The 13,910-nt window shown below is 42.1% G+C and overlaps 1 protein-coding gene across 8 annotated transcripts in view; it reads right to left on the minus strand.

Moving 5' to 3' along the window:
* Nucleotides 1-13,910, minus strand: part of myo9aa (myosin IXAa) — a 153,069-nt gene that overhangs the window by 82,866 nt on the left and 56,293 nt on the right. For all 8 annotated transcript variants that reach the window (XM_061670378.1, XM_061670381.1, XM_061670377.1 and 5 more), the window contains 2 exons: nt 404-498; nt 267-329 (listed from right to left, as the gene is read on the minus strand). In XM_061670378.1, coding sequence (XP_061526362.1) covers nt 267-329; nt 404-498 — 158 coding nt within the window. The remainder of the gene's footprint in view (nt 1-266; nt 330-403; nt 499-13,910) is intronic.

Genomic DNA, 13,910 nt, shown 5'->3' on the forward strand with positions numbered 1-13,910 from the left:
TAATTCATTCAAATTTTGGAAGGCTTTTGAATAACAAAGGCCTCTGTGGGGTGTCAAATTTACAAAGACAAATGTTTGACCCCTTTGGTGGGTCTTCAAATATTAAATAAACTATTGTTTATTGAAAAGTAATAAAAAAACACAAAGTTGTAGTTTGTTGTGGTGACTTCACATTTCAACACACATTACACAATGCAACACTGGAACTTCGTGTAATAAATCTGTATGATTTGAGATTAGGATCTGCCTTTCAAAGAAGTACTTACCGCTCATTGTGCTCCTGATACACCAGCCTTGACTTCTCCAAGAGGTACTTCTCCACATATGCTCTGAAATGATGATAAATATTAATTTATTTTATATCATCATCAGTGAAATGCATGTTTTCTTTTATGTTCCCTACCCTCTCACAGTCCCACTTTCCTGGTAGTTGACCTGGATGAATTTGCCAAAGCGGCTTGAGTTGTTATTGTGAGCCGTCTTCGCATTGCCAAATGCCTGAAGATGAAAGAAAGGGAGACACCGTGTTAAGAACAAAACATGGGGGGAGCTATGAAGCGAAAGAGACACCTTGTATAATCTGATTTATTGAATCTAGTGCCAGAGGTCAAAAATCATGTATGAAGCAGAATGGAGGTGTGAAGAACTCATTTGTGGATCAAGCATACATGGAGTTTTGAATTCATGCCAAACATTGTCTTGAAATGCTGTCAATCACAATGGCGCAGACCAGGCTTTTCCTCTTTCATAGATTCAAACAGTGTCAGCCGGAAACAGATTAATAACATGGTTATAGGGTAGATTCAAATCTGAGGGGAAAAAATGGCAGTGAGCCTGGCCTTGCACAACTGTTTTAAAAAAAATAAATAAAAATAAAATAAAAATGTTTTTAAAAAAAAAAAAACTCCACAAGTGATTAATAGGGTCTGTGTGGCCACATTGAAAATGTAGTGATTGTGCCTTAGTAAGATGCTAGGGTATTTCCATATTTCCCTTTAACAGTCTATTTATGTTGTATGGCTACATGAAGGGGAAGTACAAGAAACGGCCAGAAACGGCCCGTGTAAGGGTCTAATCCGGCCAGCAGGCACAGTTCTGCCCATCCCTCAAGTTTTAGTTAATTTTTATGGATAGACTCTTACTTTGAAACTCATGTTTTTGCTTTGACACAACTAAAATAGAATCGTAAGTGCTGTGAGTCGCGTGACGCGACATGCACGAACGAAGCTGAGAGAGAAGAAAGATCAGCGCAACGGGGCACGCCTCCAATCAATATGCAATAAGGGAGTGAGACTTTTTGTGAAGCACTGCCATTGTATATATTATATCATGTTTGTTTTGTAATTTCATGTGCAAATGTGCATATGTGCAGTTAAAAATTTGTTTGTGAAGTTAATTGGGACATGGGTTTATTAAAGCCCATATAAAGTGGTAAGGTTACGTCAGACAAACAAATCATGGGAGTGACTCGCTGTGGTGGCGATCCCCTGACAAGGAAAAGCTGGAAGTCACTTCTTTTGTGAAATGTAAGCTACAAGGTACTTTGATCCATGCTAATAGTTGGAGAGGGCGTTGCTAATTGTTTGTGCAATGCTAACCTCATATAAATTAATTGCTTTTTTATGGCAAGCTCCTGAGTGACAATTAAATAAGTAGCAAATTTGAGTTTCTATTTTGCACTTACTGTGGATGTGTGTCTTTTATAGAAAGAGGAAATACATTTATTTTGTTTTCATTTTTTGTTTCACCCTGTCAATCTGCCTGTATACTTTTACAAGGCAGGAGGATAACTTTCATTCTAAAAAGTTCCCACTTTAGTTTGTATGGTGTGATGCGTCAGTTGAGCCTTTTAAGATTTTCAGATGGATGTGGAGATGTATGTACATTTGAAAAGATTTCTAAATAGGTTGTTTTATAAAAAGTACATACAGTTTGTTGATCGACTGTGATGTCGAAGTTGCAACTGCAGAATTTTTATGACATTTGAGATTGCTCATATGATTTGCAACAGAATTGGCAACAAGATAATTAATAAATGTGAATATATTCCCAAATGTAGTTGTAATTATGTGCACCCAAAAAGATGATAAAAAAAAGTTGAATTGTCGTTATTAATACCTTATAAGGCCACAGATATACTGGTTCAGCCCACTTGAGATCAAATTGGGTTGGATGTGGCCCGCGAACTAAAACAAGTTTAACACCCCTGCCCTAGATAAACCCTGCAGTTATTTGTAGCTTTGCCACAAGTAAATAAATTCTTTTGTGAATCATTTAGAGCTGTTCTGTCTGTCTGTGGAATGAGGAAACACCCCTCCCTGACCCAACCCTTTACAAGTGCACTCACCGTGCTGTCTTACATGCAAACTGTGAGCAACAGCATCCGAAATCTTAAAACAAAACCTCCCATAGTTAATTGGATATGAATTAAAAAATACAATGTTTGCATTTATGCTGGGCTGGTTGGATTCCAACTTTGGTGCAATGCAGAAAATAGCACTAGAGTTTTAGCTACAACTGCTAAACAAATCAAGCCAACTTCACAATGTTTTTTTTCTTTTTTTTTTTTTTTTTTTTTTTTAAAAATCAGAATATACGCATTAATGAATCAACGCTGTAGTATTTACTGATGACATCAGCGAACCCCCCCCCCCCCCCCCCCCCCGCCAGGAAAAACTCATCGGATCTATAACATTCACGTAAATGGCCTATTTTGAGTTCAAAACTGTGAATTCCGTTGAAAGGACACTGATTTGCATGTATGTTAACATCCATAAAACACAAACTATTGGGCCAATATTTTCAGACGGAGCTGCCATGAGTAGAGATGTCCACATAAATTTGGTGATGATTGGTGACAGTTTTAGGACATTAAGCCACGTAAGCCATTTTCGGCGTACATTAAGTGTTGTAGTACAAATTTCTAAGTCAACAAACTTTTTCACCCGCCGAAAATGGCCCAAAATGCATTTTCAGTGTCATTCAGAAATCACTATGATAGAGGGCGCTGTTGAGCTCCTTAACGCGCGAAGCCAACACCTGTTCGCCAGAATTCCATGAGCCCACTAGCGGCTAATGACAGAGCCGTCCAACTCACCGTCAGCACACTGTGTGAGCTGCACAACACCTCACGACAACAATGACAATTTATCGAATCAGGAAAACCTATCATATCCATTTTATTTATCAACCGGTAAACCAATATAGTAATTATCGTGACAGGCTTAATCACAACTCAGTCAACATTCAGCAAATATTAGCAACAAAAGCTAACCTAGCACTAACTAACAATTTTTTTTTTGGTAGCAATAGAATAAAACTGTGTGTGTGTGTGTGTGTGTGTGTGTGTGTGTGTGTGTGTGTGTGTATACAAACACACGTGTCAGGAATTTAAACGGGAAGAGGTAGAAAAAAAATTGACAGATAAAGCTGAAAGGTATATTTTTGGATTATATTACTCAGGATTTTTTTGTTCCCTACACCACCAAATTGGTGTGGTCTATTTCAATAATTAATTAGATAACGAAAAAAAGATCAGGCGGCATAATGTCTTTCTAACTTCCCCCTTACTAATCATTTCCACTTCCTGGTCCACCACACTTGCCTCTTCTACTCTCCCTTCTCTCTCATTTTCCTCATTCATCAACTCCTCGAAGTATTCTTTGCATCTAGCTAGCACACTCCTGGCACCAGTCAACATATTTCCATCTCTATCCTTAATCACCCTAACCTGCTGCTCATCCTTCCCATCTCTATCCCTCTGTCTGGCCAGCCTGTATAGATCATTTTCTCCTTCTTTAGTGTACAACCTGCCATACATGTCATCATATACCTCGTTTGGTCTTTGCCAACTCTACCTTTGCCCTGTGTCGCATCTCAATGTATTCCTTTCGCCTCTCCTCGGTCCTCTGTGTCCCACTTCTTCTTACCTAAACTTTTTCCTTGTATGATTTCCTGTACTGTGGGGTTCCACCAACAAGTCCTTTCCTGCCAGAAGATACACCAAGTCCTCTCCTGCCCACCTCTCTGATCACCTTGGCTGCAGTGGTCCAGTCTTCTGGGAGCTCCTCCTGTCCACCGAGAGCCTGTCTCAGCTCTTCCCGAATAGCTGCACAACACTCGTCCTGTCTCAGCTTCCACCACATGGTTCTCTGCTCTGCTTTTGTCTTCCTAATCTTCCTCCCCACCACCAGAGTCATCTTACACACCACCATCCTATGCTGTCTAGCCACACTCACCCCTACCACTACCTTACAGTTAGTAACCTCCTTCAGATTACATCGTCTTCACAAGATGTAATCCACCTGCGTGCTTCTACCTCCACTCTTGTAGGTCACCCTATGTTCGTGCCTCTTCTGGAAAAAAGTGTTCACTACAGCCATTTGCATCCTTGTTGCAAAGTCTACCACCATCTGCCCCTCCAAGTTCCTTTCCTGGATGCCGTACTTACCCATCACTTCTTCATCACCCCTATGTCCTTCACCAACATGTCCATTACAATCTGCACCAATTACGACTCTCTTTTTTCGTAAAGACTATGGAGCAAATTCCACACTGGTCTGGTGTTTTCCCACACCAGATCGTGAGGCAGCTCGCTCCCTTGTCACCTTACAACAAGGCAAGCGCAGGGTGTCAGATTATGCGATTTAGTTTCGCATTCTAGCAACTGAGAGTCAGTGGAATAATGGGGCACTGCTCGAATTTTTTCAAGGACTATCCCCCGCCGTCAAGGATCATTTGGTCCCGCTAGACCTGACGACTGACTTGGACACTCTCATCACTCTCGCCGTAAAGATCGACAAGAGGCTTTTGGATCGCGAGCTGGACGGAGTTCGGCGGAGGGCTGCGTCACCGCGCACTTGGAGGACGAGCCTCGTTGACCAGCCAAACCAAGGCAGATCCCCTGTTGCCAGTTTCAATCCACTGGCTAGCGGCATCGCAGATGAACCCATGCAACTGGGCAGGTTCCGTCTCTCACCTGAGGAATGTCAACGCCGGTTGAGGGAGGGCCCTGCTTCTCCTGCGGGGAGTTGGGTCATTCCATGAGCAACTGTCACGTCAAGGTTGCCGGTGCAGGTAGCAAGGGCACGGGAGAGGTGAGTCTTTTTTTTAATTAAGGAAGACCCTGCCCGGGTTCTTCCTAAAGTGACACTATGCTCTCCTAATCAAGAAATTCATACACCTGTATTAATTGACTCTGGTTCTGATGCAAACTTACTCAACTCCCTCCTCGTTAGACGTATGCACCTTAGAACCTTACAAATTAAACTCCACCGCAACACCTATGGTGCAGACGGCAGTTTTATGGGCAAGATCACTCACCGCACCCAAACACTCATATTGACATTTCCTGATTCTCACTCGGAATGTATTAGTTTTCATGTTTTTGACGCCATGAATCATGACCTTATTTCAGGGAACCTGTGGTTGAAATTACATAACCCCCACATTGATTGGTCCTCTGGGCAGGTTATGTCATGGGGTAGCAATTGCGCCCAGAACTGTTTCAAGCCTCCATGTGATGTTCAGGGCTATGTTTCAAATGACAATCCACAGACCCCATCTGGGGATCCTGATTTATCTCATGTGTTTACCTGTTACCAGGACATTAAAGACGTTTTTTCCAAGTCCAAAGCCCTTCCGCCCCACAGACCTTATGACTGTGCTGTTGACTTGCTGCCTGGAACCACACCTCCACGAGGGAGGTTATTCTGTCTTTCAGGGCCGGAACACAAGGCTATGAAGGAGTATGTGGATGAATCACTGGCAGCTGGGATTATTCGCCCATCTTCATCCCCTGCGGGAGCCGGATTTTCTTTGTGGACAAGGAGGACAAGACTCTGCGACTCTGTATCGATTACCGGGGTCTCAACGACATAACTGTGAAAAACAGGTACCTTCTTCCTCTCATCCCCACCGCCTTTGAGTTCCTGGAGGGAGCCAAGGTTTTTTCAAACTAGACTTAAGAAATGCATATCATTTAGTCAGGATAAGGGAGGGGGATGAATGGAAAACAGCATTCAACACACCAACGGGACATTACGAGTATTTGGTGATGCCTTTTAGAATAACTAACGCTCCAGCTGTGTTCCAGAACTTTGTCAATGATGTCCTGCTTGACATGTTGAATGTGTATGTTTTTGTATATTTGGACGATATTTTGATATTTTCCCCGGATGAGGAGACTCACATCATTCATGTCCGCTCTGTGTTGCAGCAGTTACTGCAGAATGAACTATATGTCAAGGCTGAAAAATGTGAGTTCCACAAGGCGTCCATTTCTTTTCTGTGGTTCGTGCAGGCTCCAGGTGAAATCAAAATGGACCCTTGGAAAGTTGATGCCGTGACTAATTGGCCCACTCCCACATCACGCAAAGACGTACAAAGGTTCTTCGGGTTCGCTAATTTCTACAGAAAGTTCATGAGAAATTTCAGTTCAAGAGCCTCGCCTTTGCATGATCTTATCTCACCACAGAGACCTTTCGTATGGAACCCGCTTTGTCAGGCAGCTTTTCAGAAACTTAAAATCGAGCTTTACCTCCGCTCCCAGTCTCACTTTGCCAGTTCTCAAACAGCAGTTTGTGGTAGAAATGGATGCGTCTGATGCCGGTATAGGAGAAGTGCTCTCCCAGAAATGTCTCAAGGATGGTAAATTACATCCTTGTGCTTATCTCTCCAAGAAACTGACCCCAGCTGAGAGAAATTATGACATTGGTGACCGTGAAATGCTGGCAGTCAAGGTGGCTTTGGTGAAGTGGAGGAACTGGCTAGAGGGAGCACATACTCTGTTTTTAGTATGGACAGATCACAAGAACGTGGAATATTTTAAGTCTGCGAAGAGATTAAATGCGAGTCAGGCTAGATGGGCTCTCTTTTTCATTAGATTCAATTTCACATTATCCTACCGACCAGGTTCGAAAAATGGTAAGCCAGATGCTTTATCACGCATTTTCTGCGCAGAGAATTCTTTGTCGGACCCTAAAACCATTTTGCCCAAGTCATGTTTCGTTTCTGCTTTTGTTTGGGACATTGAGACTGCTGTAAAGGAGGCTCTGAAGAACACTATTAGCCCTGAAAATTGCCCTGAAAACAGGCTTTATGTGGTTCCAACCATAAGGAGAAGAGTCATCCACTGGGCTCACACTATCCCAACTGTATGTCACCCAGGCATTGCCACGACTCAATCTGTGGTCGAACAGCGCTGTTGGTGGCCCAATGTTAGAAGGGATGTTACCAATTATGTCAGTGCTTGCCAGGTATGTGCTGCTAACAAGTCCTCTCATAAATGTCCTTCTGGGGAGTTGCGACCCCTGCCAATACCCCAACGTCCTTGGTCAGATATCTCCGTAGACTTTGTGACGGGATTACCGGCCTCGAAAGGAAATACCACAATTCTCACAGTCGTGGACTGGTTCTCTAAAATGGCACACTTCATTGCACTCCCGAAACTCCCCTCAGCTAAAGACACTGCCGAGTTAATGATACACCAGGTATTCAAGTTCCATGGTTTCCCCAAGAATGTGGTATCCGATAGGGGTCCCCAATTCATTTCGCAATTTTGGAAGGAGTTTTGCAATCTCATAGGTGCTACCGTCAGTCTGTCATCTGGGGTTCACCCTGAAACCAACGGACAAACCGAGAGGCTGAACCAGGACCTGGAGACTGGGCTCCGATGTCTCGCTACATAGGAGCCATGATCCTGGTTTTAGAAACTGGTTTGGGTCGAATTCTCTCACAATTTTCTGCTTTTCACATCAGCCTGCGCAAGCCCACCCGGGAGTCCACTCTGGTCCCGCCTTCCAGGCCCCCTCCTTCACCCCGGTTCGTGGATGGGGCCCTGTCTTCACTGTGAGGCGGCTGTTGTTGTCTCGTCGGAGGGGGAGGGGATTTCAATATCTGGTGGATTGGGAGGGCTACGGGCCTGAGGAACGTTCATGGATGCCGTCTGCGTTTATCGTGGATGACTCGCTCATTCGGGACTTCCACATTGCGCATCCAGGGGCTGTTGGGGAGGGGGGGGGGGGGGGGCTGTACTGTCATGGGTGTGTGTTCCGGTTGTTGGCTTCCCCCTGTTTCATACACACCTGCTCCTGAGAGCATCTTCACCACCTGTGCCTCGTTCACCCTAATTACCCCTTGCATGTAACCTCGTGTCTCATTCTTTCTAGTCACCAGTTTGTCGTCCCTTGTCGTCTCATCCCAGCATTCCTCTGCCCGTATATTAAACCTCTCTTTTTGAAACTGTCCCTTTGTTTTGGAGTTGTGCTTTTTTGGGTCCTATTCTCTGTTCCGTTCATGACACTTCCAAGAGCTACCAGGAACTCTTTGACGGGGCGGGCTGCGCTGACGAACGCTGATTGGTTGACAAACCTCTTTAGGAGTTTACTTTTTTTATTCACATGGGCCGCCATTACTGGATACGTCGATAGAAATAAAAGGATTAAATCACTTTGAAAACCAAAAGGGGAATTTAAAGTACCAGGGGAGTAAGGGAAGTTCCTGAAAAGGTTCCTGCGGTGGAAAAGGCCCTAATGACAGCTCTCTAGATTGACCAATCAATGGACTGAAATCCTTGGTACAAAAACGACTAAAAGAGTAATGGATAGTTTGTTGCTGTTGTTTTTAGTACCAGTGCAGCTACAAAAGTTGAAAAAAATATGATACTAAACAGACATTTCAGGGTCCTTTGCAACTTTTGATAATGGGAAGGAATACAATTGTGCAGAAATAGCTGAAATTTTCTTCCTGGGCAAACAAAAGAATTATGGCTGTAGGCATGAAAGCGATAATCTTTTTTTCCAAACGAAAGTTTTTGGCAGGGAAGCTCAACCTTTCCATTCAAAGGGGACCGGAAGAATTTAGAGACATTGGCCTCTCTGCTACTTTCACATCCTGGCTCACAAGCACAGGGTAACTGCCAGAGATTCGTCCTTCATGAACCATCTCTGAAATTGGAAGGCAAGGTGGAAAAATACACAAAACGCTGTCATAATAATTGTAATTGCACATGCAGTATTGCAGTCCATCACATTCCGTTAAATAAGTGGTCTAACGAGGGAGGATCTGGTATTCTGCTCACTCTCTGGCTAACCCTCCTCCTAGGTCAGTCGGGGATAGACTGCAAGTAGTCAGTGTCCTCACGGTAGGTCCAACCAATAAAATTCAAGCACTTCTACTCTATGCTTAGCAAAGAGGGACAATGTTTTTTGTGTTTTTTTTTTTTTTTTAATCAAACAAGTTAGCATTTAACATCAGTGTTGGTGTCCCTAGGAAGCAACTCAAATATGCATATTCTATTTGATTTTCTATGGTTATTAGATTGCTTGTAAGTAAGTATGAAAAGAAAGAAACGTTCCACTTCAGAATAAAAAAGGCACGGACATCCATTCGTATCATGAGACAGTGTTTTTTTCACAATCCAAAACAGTTGCCAGCTTTTTTAACGTGACATGCTTTCCTCAAAATACCTAAAGGATCAAGAACTATAGCACTCTTTACACACCCTATTTTTTTGTCTTACTGAATTTTCTCATTTTAAGGGTGATGCCCTGGCTCATGCTCTTTTCCGCAGCAATTCATCATAAAGCAGCCAAATTACACTATGCCAATTAGTATGTGAGGCACAGCAGACATATCGCCAAACAAACAAATACCCCCACCTCACCCACACCGTATCTAAAACTTCACTGAGCAATTACGCATGTATCGTTTGGCTTTGTCACAGTGCAGTCCGTAGGTTGCTTGAAAGTGACTCTGGAGTTTCCCTTAGCCCACCTGCCCTATCATGGGCGGAGAACCCAGTGCAGGGGTGCTTATGTAACAATAGGCTGGAAAGTCAGAACAGTTGGTTATTTTCAGAAAGAGGGAGCTCGAAGAGCTACTTGGGTGTTTAAGTTCACACTTGATGTGTGGGCAGGCACTTCTTAGAAGACCCAACTATTTGTATGCAACGAGCAATTAAAAAATCCATCCATCAATTTTCTGTACCGCAAGTCAATTCTCCATTATAAAAAACCCTTAAAACCATCTTGTGTGAACTCGACAGAGCACATTCTTGATAGAGATATACTGTGGAATATCTAAGGTTGAATACAATCCATTCTGTCAAGCTGGTTGACCACAGATTTGTATTTCAAAATAAATGTTCTCAAAGGAAATGATCAATCCCAGTGTCAAAATTTCACTATGATCAAACCTTAAATTACTTAACGTCTTGCGTACATGTCAATGTTCTCGTCCCACATTTTTCTTCTACAAACTGTACAACCTCTTGGCCCTATTTACTTGTATTTTAGAGTTTCCACTCTAATTCTGCAGATGTTTTTAATGTCATGCTGCAGCTTCAAGGCAACTAACACACAATGTAACAAATTCTTCTGACTAGATCGATGCAAAAGCACACCATGTGTTTATCCATGCTGTGAAAACAAATGTTCAGTGGCATGTAGCGCACACAAGGGCAATTATTCATGGAGGATGTAAATATTTGTTATATTTATAACAGAATATAAGAATATATGAGCTTGTTTCCCTTTCCCTCTGCCAGAGATAAAACTGTTTGCACAGACACCATAGCATCACTTAACACACTCCAATACTGTCGGTCAACAACATTTTTCCTGGCTTTGGGGCACAGAGTGAGCCAAAAGCAGACCAAAGACAGACTTGAGATGGAGCCAAAGTGTTGTGGGTGTAATGTGACTGTCTGCAAGCTCAGTCAAAGTCATTTAGAAGAGCCAACACACAGAAGAAGTTTGATTTGATGAGCTTTTGGAGCTGTTTCACATGACAATCACAATCAAAACTTTTTGTACAAGGAATCTTAAAAGGCCCATTTTTTTTTAGTTCTTCTTCTAAGAGATCTTCGCTCGTGACATAGATAAGCACCAGAAATTCGAATGGCCTGATTTGAGGCCTCGCGGCAGAAAACTGTCTCGAACTCAGGAATGCATGGACGATTTGAAGTCATATTTCACATGTTTACTGAGGCATCATAGAGCCAATATTACATCTCAAATACTAGAAAAAGTTGTTTGGTAAAATCTGGCACTTTTAACTTCCTGGTCTTGGCGAATATTTGCTATATTTAATAGGGATGCACGATATTGTGCTTCAGGTTGTGCTTTTTCCTCATGTTTTTCAGATTGTAGGGTGAAAGCTGCAGCTCGCTACTAGTGTGGACTGACTGGGTGGCAGCAAAGGGAAAATGAAACGCCAGTATTTTGAGGGTAACAGCCCATTGGCAACATATTGAAAAGAAAACAAACCTATGAACTCGTTAATTTTTGGACTAGTGAACTGAATTCAAAATATTGAATAATGAACTACGAATTGAACTCTTGAATTAATGAATTTTGAACTAATTTGCGTGGTAAATTAACTTTCCCAACACTGACCCTGTATTATTTCATATATCGCAGGTTAAAAAATAAAAAAAGAAGCAAACAGTATCTTGCAGCCCTAATATTTAATATAGTTATTCTGGCTCGCATCCCATAATCAGGAAATGCAGCTAAGATTTATGGAACTATAGACAGATATGTTATGTGTGCATTCATTATGAATTTGAATGAATGGGAGGCATACATACAGTGTAAAGTTTCCACGCCCTGTTCAAATGCCAGTATAAGAAATCGTTTAGAAATGTTTTCACCATTGTGGCCTATATTCTGCACAATTCAATTGAAACAATCATAAAAATGGCGGCACGGTGAAGACTGGTTAGCATATCTGCCTCACAGTTCTGAGGACCCAGGTTCGAATCCCGGCCCCGCCTGTGTGGAGTTTGCATGTTCTCCCCGTGCTTGCGTGGATTTTCTCCGTGTACTCCGGTTTCCTCCCACATCGCAAAAACATGCATGTTAAGTTAATTGAAAACTCTAAATTGCCCGTGGGTGTGAACGGTTGTTTCTTTATATATGCTCTGCAATTGGCTGGCGACCAGTTCAGGGTGTACCCCGCCTCTATCTGAGATAGGCGCCACCATGTCCGCGACCCTTGTGAGGATAAGTGCTACAGAAAATGGATGGATGGGCAATCATAACAATATCTCCGAAAACACATGTGAGGAAATGTATTATGGATGAAACCAAGGTTGAACTTTTCGGCCATAATTCCCAAATGTACATTTGGCATAACCACAACACTGCTCATCACCAAAAGAACTCCACAGCAAACAGTGAAGCATGGTGGTAGCAGTATCATGCTTTGGGGGTGTTTTTACTCAGCTGGAAGAGGCACCTTAGTCAAGATGAAGGGAATTATAAATAGTTCCCCAGTTACCAGTCAGTGTTAGCAAAAAAAAAAAAAAACCTCCAGGGTTCTGGTGGAAAGCAAAAAGTCAGGAAAATCCTACTAGAACATCTGAACTTTATTTGTGGTTAATCAGAGGCACTTTAAATGGTGGCAGGTGCGTTTTGACTTGATATACCATGGGTTTGGACATGATGAAGTCTGCCATATTTCAGTTACACGAGTGTGCACACTTGTGCAACCACATTATTTCAAAATTATTTTTGAGTGAAATGAGTTGTAGAGCTGATAAGTCACATTAATGGTGAAACAAGTTTTTAACTGATTTACCGTGGTCTTAGTTTTTCATACCATAAAAACCTGGCATTTGAACAGAGGACATTTTCTATCCAATGTACACCAAATAAATGTTCTTCAAAATACATTAAGGCAAGATTCAAATCTGGAATCCGGTTCCTCCCTCTGAACCCTACTTATTAAAATATAATAAGCCTCTCGCCCAGTGTCGCCCAGCTGACACTGGGCGAGAGGCGGGGTACACCCTGGTCAGCCAATCACAGGGCACATATAAACAAACAACCATTCACACTCACATTCACAATTTAGAGTCTTCAATTAACCTACCATGCATGTTTTTGGGACATGGGAGGAAATCAGAGTAACCGGAGGAAACCCACGCAGGCACAGGGAGAACATGCAAACTTCACACAGGTGAGGCCGGATTTGAACCCGGATCCTCAGAAGTATGAAGCAGATGTGCTGACCAGTCGACCTTACATTATCATGTATGACATTATCTTGCGACAGTCATAACATAATCGTTAATAAAGTATGTCTTCAATATTTGTCATTTTAATGTTTTTATTACATAACCTTGTAATGGCAGACGCAGTTGCAGCCTGAATCAACGTACCAGTATATGAGATTTCGACGTTCCATCATCAAACTATCTTTGTCTGTGGATTAATTTGCATTTTGACAATTCTGTTTTCAACTCTGGTACCTAAAAAAACAAACAAACAAACAAAAAACAAAAAAAAAAGCAAGTCTATTAAAGCAGATTAATCAGATCTCAAATGTCAAAATTCAAATTTAGCACTCTATTTTGAAAATAAAATAACATTGCTGATAGACTGAAGTGGATAGTTTATGTATGGACAATAGTTTTGGTTTCTATTTTGTGCAATATATACTTACAGTATATAGCCATATAGTATATAACCACAATTGCTGCTGAAACGATGCAAATTTCCCCATTGTAGGACTAATAAAAATATACTTTTAACCTTCCCACCTTGTGAAGTTAAGTGTGCAGTGACATACTCATTAATTTCTGGTTCATGTGCTGCGTCCTGTGTGGACCTGTATTAATTAAAATCTCTCTCTCTAAACACGTACTAATTGGCCTGTTATTTTGTTGTTCTAAGTTAGTTTCTCTTCGCGAAAAGCAGTTCCAGACAGACCTATGTGACAAGTCTACTGAATCACAAAAATCACTTATTAATATGGTTTGCGACTGCATGACACAATAGCTTAGCAATTAGCATGCCTTTGACACAGTCTTCGCCTATCCACTCCTTGTCCTCCCTTCGTGACACCTTTGTAAGAAGTGTAGGTTATTCGCTACCATGGAGGCGATGATCAGTGACTTACAATGC

This window comes from Phycodurus eques, chromosome 2 (genome assembly GCF_024500275.1).
Source record: "Phycodurus eques isolate BA_2022a chromosome 2, UOR_Pequ_1.1, whole genome shotgun sequence".
In the NCBI taxonomy this organism is placed as follows: Eukaryota; Metazoa; Chordata; class Actinopteri; order Syngnathiformes; family Syngnathidae; genus Phycodurus; species Phycodurus eques.